Source organism: Bos taurus, chromosome 8, assembly GCF_002263795.3.
Source record: "Bos taurus isolate L1 Dominette 01449 registration number 42190680 breed Hereford chromosome 8, ARS-UCD2.0, whole genome shotgun sequence".
In the NCBI taxonomy this organism is placed as follows: domain Eukaryota; kingdom Metazoa; phylum Chordata; class Mammalia; order Artiodactyla; family Bovidae; genus Bos; species Bos taurus.
Genome location: NC_037335.1, coordinates 61,633,719 through 61,653,720, shown reverse-complemented (window position 1 = coordinate 61,653,720; position 20,002 = coordinate 61,633,719). Strand labels below are relative to the sequence as shown.

The 20,002-nt window shown below is 50.0% G+C and overlaps 1 protein-coding gene across 5 annotated transcripts in view; it reads left to right on the top strand.

Annotated features, from left to right (window-relative positions):
- FBXO10 (F-box protein 10) overlaps nucleotides 1-19,740 on the top strand; it is a 42,613-nt gene extending 22,873 nt beyond the window's left edge. For 2 of the 5 annotated variants that reach the window (XM_024995993.2, XM_010807980.4), the window contains exons 4-12: nucleotides 424-1,245; nucleotides 2,999-3,148; nucleotides 4,375-4,511; nucleotides 9,634-9,704; nucleotides 11,464-11,616; nucleotides 12,625-12,894; nucleotides 14,804-15,114; nucleotides 16,211-16,389; nucleotides 17,778-19,740. In XM_024995993.2, coding sequence (XP_024851761.1) covers nucleotides 424-1,245; nucleotides 2,999-3,148; nucleotides 4,375-4,511; nucleotides 9,634-9,704; nucleotides 11,464-11,616; nucleotides 12,625-12,894; nucleotides 14,804-15,114; nucleotides 16,211-16,389; nucleotides 17,778-17,952 — 2,268 coding nt within the window. In that variant the 3' untranslated portion in view covers nucleotides 17,953-19,740. Of the gene's footprint in view, nucleotides 1-423; nucleotides 1,246-2,998; nucleotides 3,149-4,374; nucleotides 4,512-9,633; nucleotides 9,705-11,463; nucleotides 11,617-12,624; nucleotides 12,895-14,803; nucleotides 15,115-16,210; nucleotides 16,390-16,966; nucleotides 16,970-17,777 lie in introns of all 5 variants that reach the window. The other 3 variants (NM_001144076.1, XM_010807981.4, XM_059889285.1) reach the window with 3 other exon arrangements.
- Nucleotides 19,741-20,002: the final 262 nt, after the last annotated feature.

The window sequence follows — 20,002 nt, the reverse complement described above, 5'->3', positions numbered from 1 at the left end:
GTATTAACATGTGTCAATTCCATTTCCCCCATCCCTCTGAGCATTCAGCATCTTCCCCCTTCTGCAGGTCACCCCCACACTCCTTATTCTAAGTGCTTCATGAGCATTGGTAGCATTTATTTGAGATTTGGGGAGTTGGGGAAGGGCCCTGCTGCAGAGTGAACTTCTCTGCCGTTCTCCATCTCCACTCTTGCCCCCGCCCTTTGGGACTGGAGGGAGAGAAGGGCAGGCAGCTTCCTTCATGCAGAGCAGCTCCCAGTTCCTCCGGGGCTGGCAGACATGCACCCTGTGGGGAAGGGAACGTGACCAGCAGGACAGAAGGCCTCTTGAGGTGCCACCCCCTCTGGAGCAGACAGAGCTCTGACAAGCAAAACAGATCTTATCCCTGTTACACACACTGTCTCTCGCTCTCTCATCTCCCAGACAACTTCAGGTCACGTCCAGTTTGACAACTGCAACTTCGAGAATGGGCACATCCAGGTCCACGGCCCAGGCACCTGCCAAGTGAAGTTTTGCTCCTTCAAGAACACTCATGTCTTTCTGCACAACGTGCCCCTGTGTGTCCTGGAAAACTGTGAATTCGTGGGCAGTGAAAACAACTCGGTGACTGTCGAGGGCCACCCATCCTCAGAGAACAACTGGGCCTACACGCACCTCTTAGGGCTCATCAGGTCCTCTCCTGGCGTGCTCCCCACCGAGGACTCGGACTCTTTAATGTCCCTTGACCTGGAGAGCAGGGACCAGGCCTGGAGCCCAAGGACCTGTGGCATTGTCATTGAAGGCAGCCAGAGCCCCACTAGCCCAACCACCGGCTCCCCCAGGGCTGGCTCACAGGATGCAGAGGTGGGCAGCAATGGGGAAAGGGTGGCCCGGACCCCAGACAGCAGCGATGGAGGCCTGAGTCCCAGTGGTGAGGACGAGGACGAGGACCAGCTCACGTACAGACTGTCCTACCAAGTGCAGGGCCCACGGCCAGTCCTGGGGGGCTCTTTTTTGGGCCCACCGCTGCCTGGAGCCTCCATCCAGCTGCCCAGCTGCCTGGTGCTGAACTCCCTGCAGCAGGAGCTGCAGAAGGACAGGGAGGCCATGGCACTGGCCAGCTCCGTGCAGGGCTGCCTCATCCGCAAGTGCCTCTTCCGGGACGGCAAGGGAGGTGTCTTTGTTTGCTCTTATGGCCGAGCCAAGATGGAAGGAAACATCTTCCGGAACCTGACTTACGCGGTGCGGTGTATACATAATAGCAAGGTGCTGTCATAGGCTTACTGTGCAGACCCATGAGGCCTCACTGGGTCACCAGGAACATGATTTTTGAGTGGTGAGAGGGCTTCAGTGGTTGTATGCTGGAGGGCTTGGATAGAGCTAGTCTGTATTTTCTAAAAAGTCATCATCTCTTAAGCTTATAATACACACTTGCCTCATGTCCATCATCTGACTTGAATGAGGCAGAGCTGTCCTGGTAAGGAGTTTCTGGTATCCGCATTCATCCTTAGTCTTGGGTAGGTGTGTCCATGGGTTTAGGACCTTGGCAGTGGGCCCTCTGCAGTGGTCCTGCCTCACCTCATGCACTAGGAGGGGAATTCTAACCCTCAATACCAAAACATTTTCTTCCCACATCCCTGAGGGATAAAGGGTTTATTGTTTTTCTGTCTTCCACCCCCCCACCCCCACCCCATGAGAGCCACGGGGTTTGCAGCTCTTCACCCAACTGCTTGAAGCTTGTTCTCTGGGAAAATTAGGGGGGAAATCCAAGAGGGGCTTAGTGCTTTTTCCAAAGTGACTGTTCTTTCCCGCCAAGTGCCCAGCAGAAGGGAGGCATCTCTGGCCTCTTGTCTGGCCCTCAGCCTTTCTCCATGAGCAGCTGGCATGGTCTGTGGAGAAGTGAATAGATGCAGCTTCTCCCGGGGCTTCTGTGCTCTTACTGATTCACACTTGGCTTTTAACAAGTTGTGAAAACAGTTACCCAAACTTTTCTTTCTGGCTAGCATGGCACCTGTGTCTTTTCAAACAAGCAGGTAGTCCCATCTCATGTCCTTGGAGGTGCCTTTTTCCCTTAGGTTCCAGGCTCGTTGGTGGTCCTGCAACCTCAGCTCTCATGGATTCAGAGATTCTTCTTGTGGGAGCAATACTCTTTCTAACTTTCTCCATTATAAGCAGAAAGCATCTCCTTGAAATTGTACTTGCATTACACTTTACCCCTCCCAGGACTTAACTCTAATGTAATATATTGTTTATTGTTAGTACACAATTTGCCTTCACATACTATATTGTATTATGAATACACAGTTTTTAAAAAAACATACATTTTAAGTTTTTATATAATTATTAAATATAAAAAGAAAGTGTAAGTGGCAGTACGCCCTCTTAATAAGCTGTGTGCCGGCTTATGGTGTCTTCCCTATCCCTATACCAACGTTTCTAAATGTCTCTTAGTTTGGAATTCCAGTGGGTTTTCCACCCCAAGATAATACATTAAGAGAGATGCAGAGTGGGCAAGAATGGGTATTTGTCTTACAAGTAAAAAGCCAAAGGGAAGGTGGGCAAGGAGCGCCTGTGAGTTACCTTACCCTCTAGCACTTCCTTAGGCAGGTGAAGTCCAGCAGAAGTGCCTATGGGATTGGCACTTGGTTCCGTTTAAAGTAGCTGTGCCCTCAGACCTCTGGGGAACTCTTCACGTGGAGTTAGCAGCCTGCCTAATCCTATCTCATCTAAGCATCACTTCCATCCTGCTCTGAGGCTGGGGATGTGGAGCCCAGGGCCAAGCTTCCATCCAGGGTTTAGTGAAGGACAGGTATGAGGTTGGTACAGAGGCTGCAGGTCCAAACCGGAAAGGGTGTCGAGATGCTCCCTCCTTGTGAGCTCATGGCGAGAGCCACTGAGCTGGAGTCAGGCAGATCTGCACAGACCAGACAGGAAGGAGGAAACTCAGGTGCCCCCTGAGCAGGTTTTAAAAAATAGCCTTTGTGACCAGAAAATGAATGGCTGTTTCTTCTCTGCCTAGATCATCATGCTCAGGAACCACATTCACCACTGCAGAGCATCGGGCATCTTTCTTCGGTTGGAGGGTGGAGGCCTGATTGCTGGCAACAACATCTGCCACAATGCGGAGGCCGGCGTGGACATCCGGAAGAAGTCCAACCCTCTCATTCTGGTACTTCCTCCGTCTTGGTGCCCCTTGCAGGGTGGCTCATAGTTCTCAGAAACCTTTTCTAGGATGTCTAAGCAAATGCTACCATTTTAAATTCCTGTTGCTTCCTGCTTTTAAGTCATTCCTGTCCTTTCCTCTGTGGGTCCTAGTGACTCTGGTCTCTTCCTCCATGTGTTGAAGGTGACTTTGGATAAATCACATCCCTGAAGTCTTCCCCCAGCAAGGATGAGGACCCAGCAGACAGGGAAGTTCACAGGGCCTTCCTTCCTACAGCTCTGATATGCTCCTGTGGGTTTTGAGTTCAGTAAAAATAAAGATATGATGTCTGCCCTGAAAAACACTTGGTTACCCTGGTGAGTCTGCCAAATCCTTCAGGGGAAAATCTGGAAACCAGTAAGAATAGGAGCTCCTGCAGCAGGAAACACTTTAAAGCAAACTTGAACTTTGTTTTTGTGAAATAGTTTTGGAAAAGAAACAGCTAGCTTCTTGGTTTAAATATATGATTGTATTTAGGGTGTAAATTAGAAGAGTGAAACAATTATAATTTATTATAACCTAAGATTTTAACCACCATGCAAAAGGCAACTAACTGGGAAACAGAAAAGCTAGGTTTCAGATCCGGCTCTGCCACAAATGTACTGTGTGACCCTGGGCCTCTTTCCCCGTTTGCTCAGAGGAGTTTGGCAGAAATACCTCCAAAGGTCCTTGTAGCTCGTATACCTTCTGGTGGCCTCCTGCCTCATGGGAAACCTAAGCTCCCTGGGGCTACACCTTCCACAGTCCCCCTCCCTTCCCTGGGTGGTCCCTGAGGCCTGTGCTTAGTCAGTGTTCCCACATATTGGGGCTCCGCCCCCGGGGCCCTGGGGTAATGTGGCCTTGATAATGATCATGCTCTTTGGAGGCTCAGAAATTTTCAGTACTGTGCATTGTAGATGAAGGCAAGAGCCCTCAGCATTAAGTGTCAGGATGTAACTATTAATACATCCCAAGAGTCTGGGTGGGGTAGACTCCTCTCTCGGGAGTCTCTCTGACAGGTATCCATGTGTGCACCTGTGCAGAGAGGGCAGGGCCACGCCCGGTCCATTCACTTTGTTTTGTGCTTGGGATCCTGCAGTGACGTGTTTTCCTCTGCTGACGCATCCTGGCCCTGCTGTGGGGCAGCACTGAGCCCTCTGCTGCTCACCGGCATGTCTGATCTGCCTTCTGTGGTGTCTCCTGTTCACCTGCAGTGTAACCAGATCCACCACGGCCTTCGCTCCGGCATTGTTGTCCTTGGCAATGGGAAAGGCATCATCCGGAACAATCAAATCTTTTCAAACAAGGAGGCTGGCATTTACATCCTGTACCACGGAAATCCAGTTGTGAGGTATGTATGTGCCTCTGTACTCAGACCATCTGCTCACCCATGGTCCCTTTCTTCCTCTTTCATCGCTGCTTCCCTGCTTCCTGTCTTTGCTTCATTTGAAACCATTTTTGTTTACTAAAGCAACTGTATACATGCAAGCAGAGAAGAGACAGGCTTCACTCACAATCCCACCTCAGTAACACAGCCTTCTGTGTTATATTATCTGTATTCTGTGCTTTTGTGTCTGTGTTCCCTTCCAGTTAATTATGTGGGGCCATTCTATTCAGCAGGCATTATTGGGCACTTCTAATAATGATAACAAAGGTAAACCAGGTAGACTCTGCTCCCTTGGAGCTTACTCTAGTCTGGAGGAAGACATGTGTGTCCAGAAATAATGCTAAGATAGGACTGGCATAGAGGTTTCAACTCACTTGACAACTCTGATCGGTTGTTAGTGGCTACCTGGGATGCTGTATTAAGATTGGAGGCTACATCTGACCTCAGCACGGAAGCATGCCGTGATCCATCACTGGTATAAGCTGTAGGTAGTGGGGCTGCGGATCTGCCCTCCCACCCATCATGTGGTGCAGGCTGTGATAAATGCTGTCAAAGTGGTACCGAGAGGGGGAGTTATTCTGATGAGGGGACTGTGGGGAGCCTCATTTGGGAGCTGGCATTGGGATTAAGACTTTGAAATACGGGTAGGACTTGGCCTCTCATGGAACTGGGGAGTAGACACTCCTAGAGAAGGAAGTGGTGTGAGCACAGGCAGCTGAACATAGCAGAGTCAGGGAGCACACAGTCCTCTGGGGCTTGAGAAAAAGTCTCACACAAGTTGTGACATTGCTGTAAAACATCTCAAGTTGGGACTGTCCCAGATCATCTTGGGTCCTGTGGTCACTGCAGCCTGAGTGTTTATATCCCCGTGGCAGTCCATCTCTGCCGGGAAGTGTGCTAGAAAGCCTTGGGCCAGATGAGGAAGGCTTTATGTAGTCCAGTGGGAAAGGTGGAGTTTATTCTGTCTAGATAAGGGGGGATCACTAAAGGTTTTGAGTGGAAGACTCACATGTTATGTCTGTGCTTTACAAAAATAACTGGAATTACTGTGCAGCAAATATAGTCTGAGAGTTTTCCCCTGCATTATCCTGTGTGTACTTTTCCATGTTGTTGAAGGATCTTATATTTATCACTTTGGTCAGTTTCAGAACATTCCTCATTTTTGAACCAGTCCTATTACTGTTAGGCTTCTATTTTTTCACTATTGTAGGCAGCTTGGTTTTGTTTGTTGTTTAGTCACTAAGTTATGTCCGACTCTTTTGCGACCCCATGGACTGTAGCCCACCAGGCTCCTCTGTCCATGGGATTTCCCAGGCAAGAATACTGGAGTGGGTTGCCATTTCCTTCTCCAATAGGCAGCTTACTAAAAACAATTAGTGATCACATGATTATGGAGCTGTTTTCCCATCTTTTACATTATTGCCTTAAAATAAGAGTATGGGTTTGCATGTGTGCATATTATTCATTAAACACACATTTAGGTGTTTACTCCATCTAAGGGGGTTAGCAGTATAAAGGATGTATGAACAGTCTCTGCTCTGTGAAGTGTTTGGTGTCATTCTGCAGATGGGAGCTGTAAGGGAAGGACCCACTAAAGTGAGCATTTTTATACGTCTTCATGCAAGTGCAGAAGGAAACCAGTCATGATTGCAGCTGAGTGAGTCAGGACAGGGCACGTGGGGTGCTGACATTTGAGCAGTGCTCAGATGGTAAAGAATCTGCCTCCAATGCAGGAGACCCAGGTTCAATCCCTGGGTCAGGAAGATGCCCTGGGAATGGCAACCCACTCCAGTATTCCTACCTGGAAAATTCCATGGACAGAAGAGCCTGGCAGGCTACAGTCCATGGGGTTGCAAAGAGTTGGGTGTGACTAAGCGACTAACACTTTACTTTTTACTGAAGGACAAATAGGATTTTATGGCCTCAGAAAGGCATTACAAGCCTGGGGCAGTGAAATTTGGAGTATGACCTGGGAAAGTGGTGGGAAAAGTGTGGTATGTCTGGGCATAAGGTCAGCCTACAAAATGGGGTTGATGCTGGAACATGGAGGAACTCGAATACCACGTGTGGTAGGTAGAATAATGGCCCCCAAATCTATGCATTTTCTAATCCTTGGAACCTGTGCATAGAATGCCTACAAGGCAGAAGAGACTGTGCAGATGTGATAAGGGTGCTGAGATGGGGAGAGTACCCTGCGTGATCCAGGTGGGCCCAGTGTAATCACAGGGTCCTTAGAAGAGGGAAGCAGGAGAGTCAGAGAAGGAAATGTGTCAACAGAGGCAAGGCCAGAGGAATGAGGCCACAGACCAGGAAGCCTGGGCCGCCTCTAGGAGCTGGAAAGGTCAGAAACAGATGCTTTCCGAGTCTCCAGAAAAAAGGCGGGTCTACTGGCACCTTGATTTAGCCCTGTCAGACCCATTTTGGACTTCTGACCTCCTAAACTGGAAGATAATAAACTCGTGTTGTTCTAAACCACTAAGTTTGTGGTAATTACTTACTGCAGCCATATACCCAAACCTTGTGGGTGCTGGGGAGCTGTTGAAGGGTTTCGAGCAAGGAATATTACAACCATATCAGTGTCTTGGCTTTTTCGTTGTTGTTATTTTATTTTATTTTTGGCTTTTTAAAACAGTCACTTTGAGGGAATTCTCTGGTGATCCAGGGGTTAAGACTCCATGCTCTTACTGCTGAGGGCCTTTGTTCCCCCTGGTTGGGGAACAAAGATCCCACAAGCCAAAAGCCTCCCCCCACAAAACAAATTCTGGGTTTAGATGTAAACTACTATATGCAGGATGAATAAACGACAAGGTCCTACTGTACAGCACAGGGAACCATATTCAATATCCTATCCTGTGATGAACTATCATGAGAAAGAGTATGAAAAAGAACGTCTGTATGTGTATAAGTAAGTCACTTGGCTATACAGCAGAGATTGGCACAACATTATAAATCAAATACACTTCAATAAAAAGTATTTTTTGAATAAAACAGTCGCTTTGAGAGAATTTGGTTGTGCTTTTTTCCTTTATGTTTCTTTGTGATGGAGGACAGGGATTTGTGGGAGGTCCCTGAATTTCAAGGTCCCTGATGTGACCTCAATAAGGCAAGCCATTGAGCATATTTTTTTTGCTGGTAAAAGTTACATAACCTATGGTTTTTTGTTTTTGTTTGTTTTTTGCCTTGGCTGCAAGGAAGCACAGGACTCAAACTGTGTTAATATCCCACCCTTGGTTCTTGGAACAATGCTCTGTCCCCTTTTCCTCATGTTTTCTGATGTCTCTCTTTTTTTTTTTTCCAATTTAATTTTATTTTTAAACTTTACAATATTGTACTGGTTTTGCCAAATATCAAAATGAATCTGCCACAGGTATACATGTGTTCCCCATCGTGAACCCTCCTCTCTCCTCCCTCCCCATACCATCCCTCTGATGTCTCTTTTATCTTTGTTCTGCCTACCCTATGTGCACACACATACATGTTTCTTCAAGTGGCCATGGATTCTCTATGAAAGTGAGATTTGTGTTAAAGGTATAACACTCATGAATTTGCTTCCATGGCGCAGCTCTCAGAAATATGAATGAGGTTTGCCTGAGCCCATGGACTGCATCTGATTCTGAATTCTAGAAGCCCAGAGTAACCATCAGTTGATGGAATTATAATCACATCAAAGCAGTTGCTTCGCATCTGAGTAAAAACATAAGGATGTTTTTTAACAGACAATTTCACTTATTCAATTCCAAATGCATAATGTACGTACAGTTGGCATTTGGCTTCCCCACAAGGAAGTACAGGCTTCCCTGGTGGTGGCTCAGTGGTAAAGAATCTGTCTGCCAAGCAGGAGACGTGGGTTCGATCTGTGGGTCAGGAAGATTCCCCTGGAGAAGGAAATGGCAACCCACTCCAGTATTCTTGCCTGGGAAATCCCTGGACAAAGGAGCCTGGCAGGCCACAATCTATGGGGTCACAAAAGAGTCAGACACGACTCAACAACTAAACAACAGTAACATATGGTAAACGCTTTGGACCTTGCCCTAGTGATGGGAAGACTTATCAGCCAACTCCTGATCAGTGAGGTTCTGTGAGAGGAGCCAGGCCCTGTGTTAGGCTCTGAACAGCTAGTTGTGTATTTGGATCTAAATCCCTCAGCTGCATGGTAGGAAGTAGGAGGGCACCTCCTAAGAGAGGGGGCAGGTGCTTCTCCAGTATAGAAGGAGATCACAGTATTCCTGTTAGTAAAAATACCAATCAACAAATGTATATCCTCCAGAAATAACCCAGTTCTGCCAGTGTCTGAGTGGCTCTGTATTTACAGGCAGGCAACCAGAGTTGAGAGACGGGAGCAATGCAGGTCCTTTAACACACTCAGGTGTCTTATTCTAGGGAGCTCATTCTCGAGGACTTTCCATGGCAGTAGGGCCATGTGTGTCTCTTGAGTCAAGAGCATGCTTTCTTAGATCTTCCGTTATGCCAAGTGAGATAGGTCAGTGAAAGAAATACTGTATGATATCGCTTATACATGGAGTCTAAAAAATACAACAAACTAGTGAGTATAATAAAAAAGCAGAGTCAGATATAGAGAACAAACTAGTGGTCACCAGTAGGGAGAGGGAAGCAGAGAGGGGCAATTAGGGGTAGGTGATTAAGAGGCATAAAAGGTATAAAGTATTATGTATAGAATAAGCTACAAGGATATATTGTACATCAGGAATATAGTCAATATTTTATAATATCTGCAAATGAAGTATAACCTTAAAAAATTGTGAATTACTGTGTTGTACACCTTCAAATGATATAATACTGTACAACAACGATAATACAAATAAAATGGTGCTTGAGTGTGGCTAGCAGTCCAGAGAGGCTGCAGAGACAGGGATATCTGTTTCTGTGGCACAGTTGCAGGTGGTTTGGGGGCAGTGGTAACTGGTGATTGCTTTCTGCCTGGCTTCTGGGCCTCAAAGAGGTGCTCCATATCCCAGTGGACCTGAGCCATCTGGGAAGCCCATGAAGAGGGTAGGCACCTTGGATGGGCATTGTCTTTGATGCATGATGTTGGTCTGGTCTCACCTTTTGTCTTCTTTCATTTTAGCCGGAACCACATTTTCAAGGGCCATGCAGCCGGCATCGCTGTGAACGAGAATGGCAGAGGCCTCATCACAGGTAGGCATGAGACTGCCTGCAGCTGTAACCAGCCAGGCAACCACAACCCAGCCAACGTCCCCAGCTTCCCACCCACCCAGTCCTTCTCCTGGACAGACTGGCCTCCTGATGGTGATCAGCGCTCGGGGACATAGGTTCCACACCCTAGCCGTGCTCACCAGGCAGGGAGGTTGCGTCCGTTCTTTGCCAGGCCTGGTGCTTACAGGATCTGAGTGGGTGGCTCACAGAACACTGTCAGAAATATTCACACCACACAAACTGAACCCCTTCTCTGGACTCTACAGGCTTGTTCCTGCTCTGGCAATCCATTCCCATTCCCCCTCTGCCTGGCCAACTCCTGTCATTCTCTGAGCCTCACCCCAATTGTCTCTTCCTGGGGGAAGCCTGCCCTGACCTCCCATTATACATCCACTCACTTAGTCCACCATGTAGGCCTGCTCTATAGGACATTGTACTTAATTTCTTATGATCCATTTAATGACAGCCTCCTTTGCTGTGTTCTGTAAGGCAAGGATCATGTCCATCTGGTACGTCAGTGTAGCCTCAGCACAGAGCATAGCCATACCTAGGACATTAAGGGGATCCAGCAAACACTGGGCCAGTAACTCCTCTTGGCTGAATCCCGCCTTTCGTCATTTATCGGACATGTTTTGAGCACACGGTGTATGCAAGAGCTGGGGATGCAACAGTGAAGAAAACAGATAATTTCTGCTGTCAGGAACTGACATTTCAGGAGGCGAAAATAACAAAAGCATGTATTTTTTTTTTCAAATAGAGTCATCTCTGAGGGTGATACATATTTTTGTTTTTTGGCCACACCGCACAGCTTCAGGATCTTAGTTCCCCAATCAGGGATGAAACTTTGGCCCTGGCAGTGAAAGCGCCAAGTCCTAACCATTTGGCTGCCAGGGAATTTCCTCTACAGATAATTAAAATAGGGCGATAGACAAACTGGGTATTTAGGCCTGTGTGGTCAGTGCAGGCCTTCCAAAAAAGTGACATGTAAACCAGAAGCTGGAGGATGGGAAGGAACTCAGGAAAGAACCAGGATTCCAAATGGGGCCACCTGTGGGAACAGACTTGGCAGGCCTGAGGAGCACAGAGGTTGCTCCTTTGGCTGCAGTGTGGTGAGCAAGGGGCAAGGAGTATGAGATGGGGTCCCAGAGGCAGGCAGGAGCTGGTCACACAGGCTCTCCTGAACCATTGCAGTCCTGTCGCAAGAGGCTGAGAGTCTGCCTCATCCTGGTGCTGCAGCAGCAGTGTCCCAGGACACCCCTTCTCACTGGTGGCCCTTCAGCCCGCCCCCTCCCAGAGACATGGTGGAGGGGAGAGGAGGGCTGTGGTCAGTCCAGAACTGAGGCTGAGAAGGACAGGGTCGCACCTCCCCAGGCCTGTGAGGGGTGGCTGGATTCTGTGTCAGTGCTCCCGAGGACAGTCCCCCAGGACAGACAGCTCTGCCTGGCCTTGGTCCGAGGACACTAAAGCCAGCCTGTTCTTAGTTATCAGTCCTCCAGGCCGCTAGATGCAGTGGGTTCTGGGGATACAGGAAACCACAAGGCAGACACAAACCTTGCCCTTGGGGAAAGCAGACAGCAGACACGTCCTTGGGAAGCCACACAGCAGACAAGATTCTGGGTGCTGCCTCCTGAGAGGGGCAGGCCTCAGTGTCCTTGTCCGGACTTGTTTTCTGTCAGCTGTTCAAGTCCCCATGGCAGCACTGTAGGAGGCCTGTGACCCTCTTTTCCACCTCTTTCCATAGAAAATGTCATCCGAGAGAATCAGTGGGGAGGTGTGGACATCCGCCGAGGAGGGGTCCCCATCCTCAGGAGCAACCTCATCTGCTTTGGCTACTCGGATGGTGTGGTTGTGGGGGATGAAGGCAAAGGCCTGCTAGAAGGAAACACCATCTACGGTGAGAGCTGCTCTCCTTGGGGACAGGTTTGGGGGCCAGTGCAGCCTGAAGGCAGGAAGCACAGGTTCCACCTCCAACTTGTAGGTCCTAAGAGAGTCACTGCTGTTCCCTGGGCCTCCAGTACCTCATCTTAACCAGCCTGTATCTCAGGTCACAGCCCCTCTCAGAAGGCATGAGCCTTTCATAAATCACCTTCTAATCCAGGTTGACCCCATGGGGTCAGCAAAGCAGAGAGCTTTAATCCCCACTTAAAACAACCAAGGGCAGGAGTGGATCTTATGTAAGGACAGGGCCATCTGATTTCTGATACATGAACATCTAATCCCTCTTGCTCTTTCTTTTGATCCAGAGAACTAAAAATATAATGGAGAAATAGGGTAATCATAGAAAGAAAACTATTCTCATTCATTCTGTGACCTTGAGCCACACCTCAGTCTTTCTGGACTGTATCTCTAATAATAACAATAGCTAACCTACATTCAGGTCCTGGACTCTTACTAGGCCCTTTCTGTGCATTATCATATTTAATCCTCAGGACCCCTTCTGAGGTTGGTACAGTTAGTAACCCCATTTTAAAGATGAGGAAACTGAGGCACAGAGAAGTTTAGTAACCTGCTCAGGATCACACAGGTAAGGAGTGGTAGGGCTGGGACTCAAACACTGCATTTCCATGCAGGGTGTGGTTGGGCTGGAGGAGTTCTGAGGACCCTTTGGGCACTGTCACCATGGGCTCGTGTGTTTCCGATCTGGAAGTAGGGCCTTGGCAGTTCCCAGAGCACTTTTACACCCCATGGAGTGACAACAGTTGTGAGATTAACCTGACTGTTACTACCCCTTGTATGAAGGAGAAGCCTGCAGCAGCCAAGCCCTAAAGTGACTCGTTCAAGGCCATTTACCAATCAGTGGCCCAGTTTCCCAGGCCAGTGCCTTTTTGCTTCCCCGCCTGAGATACTGGGTTCTGCCTTGCCTGTTGGCAGCGTTAACGACCAGCTCTTTTCACTGTTACAGCTAATAAGGGCTGTGGGGTGTGGATGATGGCGTCCAGCCTGCCCCACGTCACCAGCAACCATGTCAGCTACAATGGCCTGTACGGAGTGGCAGTGTTCAGCCAGAAGGATGGCTCCGGAGAATTCCCAGGCGGCCACGGGGCCCAGGAGAACTTCAGCGAGGACGGGGATGCCATCCTGTGGGAGACAGAGCTGGAGAAGGATGACGACCCGCTGCGCCGGCCCATCACCATAGCTCTGGTCGAGTCCAACAGTGTTAACCACAACGGAGGTGAGCACCCCTCCCCGCAGCCCTGCCGCAAGGCCTCCCATGCTCGGCCTGCCCTGAGACCCTTCAGCCTCATCAGCCACTTCTTTAGCCACTCACCTGGTACCCCCACCCCCTGGACTTCAATCCATTCTCTTCTTCTCCCACCACACCCCTCGCCTTTCTCTTGCCCGAAATTCCCTTTCTCCCATCCACATGTCCCAAACAACACGGACCTCAGAGACCTCGCCTGCCATCCTTCCCTCCTTCCACCTGGGCCCTCACCCAGCCCCACCAGCACGGGGGCTGAGACTGTTCGTTCTGTGGCTGTTTCATCAGTTCTGACAGGCAGTGAACTTGAGGCGAGGAACTGAATCCCACTCTTGTTGGTGCCCCCTGCCCCTTGGCACCAGTCCCACACCTGGCATAAACATTCAGTCAATTCTGAGACACATTTTTCATATTTTTTTCACATCTCTGATGAGATACATCTTACAGTTGATGGCATATCATGGTTTAATTGGCAGTGATTTTTTTTTAGATTTCCCTGGTGGCTCAGTAAAGCGTCTGCCTACAATGCGGGAGACCTGGGTTCAGTCCCTGTGTCAGGAAGATCTCCTGGAGAAGGAAATGGCACCCCACTCCAGTATTCTTGCCTGGAAAATCCCATGGACAGAGGAGCCTGGTAGGCTACAGTCCATGGGGTCGCAAAGAGTCGGACACGACTGAGCGACTTCACTTTCTTTTTTCTTTCTTAGAGATACAGAAAATAAGAATATTTAAAATCCATGTTATCTTAAACTTGATAAAAATGGATGGTAGGTGTTTGATGTTTGTTGAATGGGGAAAAGAAATTATTGTGGAATTCATCCAACTCTACAGCTCCCACACCTGGCTGATTATGAGAATCACTCTGGGGAATGGTGGAGGAAGGCTTGTTAAAGAGAGGCCCCTGGGCCCTGAGGAAGCTCATCACCCTGGGAGTGGCCGAGGCAGGGAGATGGGGGGCCAGTGGCCCCAGCCCACTTACTTACCTGGAAAATGAGTTCTGTTCCCTCCCAGTTCAGGGTTTCCTTCCCATGGCCACACTGTCCAGTTCAACAAGCAAAGCCACGTAAATTCAAAACACTTGATTTATTTTTGCGATTCTCAACCAAGCCAAGAGAAGCAACAGGCAGGTGGCACCAAAAAATTCAGACCTGCAGGGCTTACAACCCAGACTGCTCCCACAAGACCCTGTGGTCATCACCCTCCCTCAGCCTCCTCCCCCTGCTGCCCGAGCCTCCCGCTCCTGGCGGGGTTGTGGCAGACGTCACCACTGGGAGTCCTCACCACCCCAGGTCCGCCTGCCATGCTGCCTCTTCCTGACCACGTTCTGCGGTTCTCAGCCTGCTGATCTCGTGCTTTTTTTTCCCTATGGTATCTGTAAGACATTTCTTAATTCTTCAGAAATAAGAAAATTTCCCCAGACAATAGGGAGGCAGATTCTAGCTCAGAATGGGAAGCAGAACAAAAGCAACAGAATTTTCACTCAGGTGAGTCTGTCTGTCCAGAGGCAGGATGGGCAGCCTTGATCAGGTAGTGAGCGCTCCGTCCCAGGAGGTACAGACGGCAGTCGGGGGAGACAACTGTAGGAGGCATTCCAGTGCAGGATGAGTGCCTGGGCCAGAGGACCAGCTGAGTCTCAGGCGCCTCTTCACAGCGTGTCTCCGTCCCCCTCACTGAGCACTTGGCTCAGAAGGAACAGAGTTTCCTTGCTGGTCCTAGGTTTCCTCCTGCTCTGTTATCCAGCTTGGAAGATGCAAGTCCCCAGGGCTGCCTCTCCCTCTCCTCCCTACCTCCTTTCCTGGGTGCACAGTTCTGAGAAGGCTTTTCCTCCTGGTCTGGTTAGCAGTGACCCTGGGGCCACCCTGTGCTTCCTCTCCCCCGACAGCCTCAGGACTCTACATCCAGAGCAGTGAGGCACTGCACATTGTAACCAACGTGATCCACGCCAACAGAGTCAGGGGCATCACTGTGGCCCAAAGCAGTCAGCTCACCCGTGTGGCCAACAACAGCATCTCCTGCAACCGCCAGAGTGGGGTCAAGATCGAGGCCCAGTGCAAGGTGGAGCTCCGGGGCAATGGTATCTATGACAACAGAGGCCATGGCGTCATCACCAAGGGTGACAGCACCGTCATGGAAAATGACATCATTGGCAACCGGGGCAGTGGGCTGCAGCTGCTGCCCATGTCTGACACAAAGGTGTGTGTGTGTGTGTGTGTGTGTGTGTGTGTGTGTGTGTGTGAGTGTGAGACATGCGTGCCTACACCAGTCCCAGGAGAGCCACGTGTGTGTGTGTGTCATGTGCGTGCCTATGCCAGTCCTAGGGGGGCTCTCTTGCCCTCTCTACTGAGAAACAAAACCATAAACCCTCAGCAGTCTGCAAGGGTGCCACCTAAACCCTGCCTGCAAGAGACAGGGGGCACTTCACACAGGAGGGGTACTGGCAGGAAACTGGGGTGGGGGTGCCCCCTGAGGTATCTTCATGGTCTTCAGGTCAAGATCAGGGCTATTTCAGCTTTCTCCTCCTAGAGGACTAATCTCACTGAGGACCTGTCTTGCCCCGGGGCCTTGCAACACTGTCCCATTACCCAGAGTAGCCTTCTCCCCACTGGCTGTCACTGTCTTCTGGAAGCCCTCCCTGGCGGTGCAGGCTGTGGGAGGTGCCCCTTTTTTGGCTTCTGAGGCGTCTCTGCCCACCCCTGCCTCCAGGGCACTTCCCTCAGTGCTGTGTCTGCTCCTTTTCCTGGTTTTCTTCCCCACAGGACCTTGAGCTCCGAGCTCCACTTTTAAGCAAAGCACTGAGTTGGGTGCTAGGGTTTCATTGTTGAGCCAAGCAGACCCAGTCCCTGCCCATGTGAAATTACAGTCCCAGAGCCTCCTTTCGGCTTTGTGGCTTCGTGAGTCCCTGACTTCGGCAAGGAGTAAAGAACTCCTTGGCTGTGCATCCAAGCACTGTGGGAAGGCAGAGGAGGGCTCACTGTCGTCTCAGCTGGGCCATCAGTGGCCCTTGCTTCCGGCTCCACCTCCTCAGTCTGAGGGCCCTTTTCACATTGTTCCTTCTTCCTGGAACATCTCTCCCTGCTCTGTGCCTGAGAAACTCCTACAGCTTATCCATCACCTTTTCCAGGAAGCCTTCTCTGGTTCTCTGGCTGCTCGACAGCCTTTCCATGAGCTCCCTTGGCTCAGTGCTGACTTACCTAGCGTGCTTGTACCCCTCAGTTTTATAATTGGTGATTCATTCACCTGGCTTCCCACCAGTCCCCGAGGTGTGACAAGCTTTGGCTGCCTCTCCCAGGTAATAAAGAACCGAATCCATTCATTCCGGGCCTCCGGCATTGCAGTGCAGGGCCACGCCAAGGCCCTGGTGCAGGAGAACACCATCTTCCAGGGCAGGACCAACAAGACCATCTTCCAGCAGAGCTCAAACAACCAAGAATGCATTATACAGAACAACAGGTTCTTGGTCTTCAAGAAGTAAGTGCATGGGGTGCCTAAACCAATCTTCTAGAACCACCGCGAGGTCACTGGGGAAGCCAGGCCTAGTGATTGTGGCAACCCTTGCTCTAGTCATGCCAGCTTTCAGCTCTGGTCAGATAAAGGCCTGTGCTTGACCTTTGTGTTGGGCCTGGGCAGAGGAGCTGAGCCTGACTCCCTAGGAGGGAATAAGCTTTCAAAGAGTCTGGGTATGTGGTTTCAAATCTCACCTCTGCCAGCTACTGGCTATGTGACCTTGGGCAATTTACTCAGCATCTCTGAGCCTTAGTAAAATCCACTTAATAAAGTCCGTAGCACCAACTTAAGATAAAATAAGGTCCTGTGACCTAGTAGCATATCTGAGGTCTCACATGAGTGTTTATTGCTGTGGCCACTGTTGCCCCTTGAACAAATACCCCCAGGCTTTTACTCACCCCTTAGTAGCCAGCCTCTGACACTGCCCACACCTTGCCAGCCCTACTTGTAATATTATCATAAAAATACAAGACAATGTTGCTGGTTTAAGCAGTTTAGGATTTGATATGTATTACAGGTGATTCCTTGTAACTTAGGTCAGAAAGTCCTGATCAAACCATCACTATCATTTGATTTTCCCCAACCCTTCATAACCTCCACAAAAGCTTAAGAGATAGGAAACCCATCAGTTTCTGCCCTCTGTAGATTTGTATTTTCCAGAATGTCATCTAAAGAAATAATATACCATGTAGTCTTTCGAGCCCAGCTTCTTAGACTTAGCCCAGTGTATCCCGGATTCCCCTGTGGTGTCACAACTGTCATTCATTCTTTTTGTCGCTTAATGAACACACCACTTGGTTTATCTGTTCATCAGCTGAGGAATATTTAGGTAGCTTCTAATTTTTGCTGATGATTAATAAAGCTTGTATGGGACTTCTCTGGCAGTTCAGTGGTTAAGAGTCTGCCTTCCAACGCAGGGGGTGCAGATTCAATCCCTCGTCAGGGAGCTAAGATCCCCACATGCCACAGGGTATGGCCAAAAACTAAAGGTAAATGAATGAATAAAGCTTGCATAACATTCATGGTCATACATAATGGGAAAAAAAAATTGGGCCTGGAGGAATGAAAGAAAAAAAGAGAAACTCACTGGTCTTATCTAGATCCTTGTTTAAAGATGGAGGAATAGAGGACGAGAGGGAACCTGTCCAGGGTTGCATCAGAACTGAAGGCAGAGCTGGAACTGGATTTAGCTTCATGCATGTCCCACCCCCTTTTGCTATCACTTTAACTAGGGAGACACAACCTATACCCCAATTTAAACACCTGGATCTTGAGCCAAAGGTAAGGTTGTACAGGACATTCAGCAAATGCTCTAAACCCTCAAAGACTGCATTCTCATTTTGCCCCTTCAGGTCTGATACATGGCGCCTGGCGAACCCACCAGCACGGCCTCACCTTGAAAACTCTCTCCGAGGCCCCTCCGCTGCCCATGGTGGGCAGAAGGTGACAGCCATGGCAACCAGGATCACAGCCCATGTGGAAGGTGGTTACCACAGCAAACGCAGCATCTTCTGCACCATCCTGTAAGAATGGAGAGCTGCAGGAGGAGGCAGCTGGGGGGCGTCCAAAGACCCCAGGAAGCAGGCACATACCCTGCTGTCAGGCTTGGGCCCTACCGGGCCAAGAGGTTGCAGCCTTCACGGAGGGAAGAAGTAGCACTTGTGAAGGCTCCTGCTCATCTTATCTCCTCCTCCCTGAAAAGCAGGCTCTCAAGTCTTCTGGGGACTGAGAACAAGGCACCTCCAAAGCCCTTTAGCTCCACAGCCCACAGCAGGAAGGAGCTTGGGTTTTGTGTTGGTTTGGTTGGTTGGTATTTTTGGCTGTGCCATGCGTGCTGCTTGCAGGATCTTAGTTCCCCAACCATGGAATTATTTTTCAAGGAGAAAAAGGGAACAGAAGTTGGTGGGTTTCTAGTCCCTCGAGCTCTTGTAGAGATGATGAAGAGTTGGGGAAATTGATTCTGAAACCTTGGCCAGGGTTTTCTGTTTGAGTTACAGGGAACTATACACACCAAACCCAGAATCTTCTCAGGGAAGAACGAATTTACTTTTAAGGGACAGAAGTGATTCCAGGGAGATGGAAAGAGCCCCCGAGTCATCCCCTTTCCTAGCCCTCACCTTGACTCTCCAGGGACACTGCAGCACCCACTCTGCTGTGAGGGGGCTGGAGGTTCGGTTTCCTAAGGACACAGTTCTCTTGGATGTGGACCTTGAAGGAGTAGGAGCTGGAGATAAGGAGCCTCTCTCGGCAGGCTGCCCCAGGGACAACTGGGAAAGCAGGAGGGGCGTGTGGAGAAGGCTTCCCTCAAGTGCTTAGGTGTGCAGGTGAGGGCTGCGCAGTGCAAGGACTCACCTGACTGCTCCACCCTCTAGTTGCCCCCAGACTCAGGAGGACATAGTTGACTCAGTGCCTGCAGCACAGGGAGGATTCGAATCCCACAAGCACACCCAGACCAGCCGCCCCTGCTGGGCGCCAGACAGGTGGAGATGGAGGTGCTTGGGGCCCCATCTGTGTCCACATTCTCATGGATGACCGACCACCTGCCTTTACAGACCCTACCGTGGTTTCCCACTCTGTGCCTTGGCTCACACTCTCCTTACCTTTGGGCGTGCCCTCCTCGCCAGCTATGCACACCCAGGTCCCACCCATCCTTCCAGGCTCAACACGCCATGTGAATGGCAGCACTCTGCCCTCTGAGCCTCCTCTGCCCCCACAGGGTACACTCTGTCTTGCTTAGAAATTACCCAGGTCCATCCCTGTCCACTGACTCACCTGTAAGCTCCATGAAGGTCACCGCCTGTGTCCCCAGCCCAGGGTACGGGGAGGGTTAGTAGCTTGAGGAGAGGGACAGGAAGGCTCTGCTAAGCTCAACTGTGAATGTGTGAAGGTTCCAGAGCCAGGCGGTCTCAGACCCACTATTCAAGGAAGGGAGCCTGACAGGCTCGGCTCAACCTAAACATTCCCCCGCCAACCTGGCCTTTCATGCGGCGCCTCACCAGCCTGGTAAGGTCATGGTTGTATGCCCACAGCTGGCGTCCCAGGCAGGTTCTGCCAGGCCCCTGGTGCTGTTCTCCCAGGTCGGGTAGGGTGTGGCTAGAGGGAGTCGGGGGCTCAGTCTCCTCCCTGAGGACTTGGGGCACAAGAGCGTGGGTCCCTCCACTCCCCAGCACTGTTCTTTGCACTTATCTGTGGCCCCAATGTGAGTTGCTGTACAAAATGCTGCCTTTTATTATTTTGTAACAAATGACTTTTCTGTGAACCAAGTGCTTATGAAAATCTCAGCAACCAAAATAAAGTTCTATATTTTAAGAGGCACTTTGGGGGGTACTTTCCTTGGTCTGGGTATCTACTGGGGGTCCTGAGTACTGGATGCAGGCCCATCACCTTTCTGCCTCCCAGAGGTACCACAGCTTCCACTGAAGGAGGCGGGAGACCAGGGCCATCATGTCCATTCAGCTTGTTCCCACAGGATCCCAGGTTTTAATGTCTGTGTCCTCACAGGTCAGGGACCGTGGTGCAGGCCGCCTGCCCCATGCGCTTTCTGAAGAGCAACAGTGAAGTCCCTAGTGTGGATGAC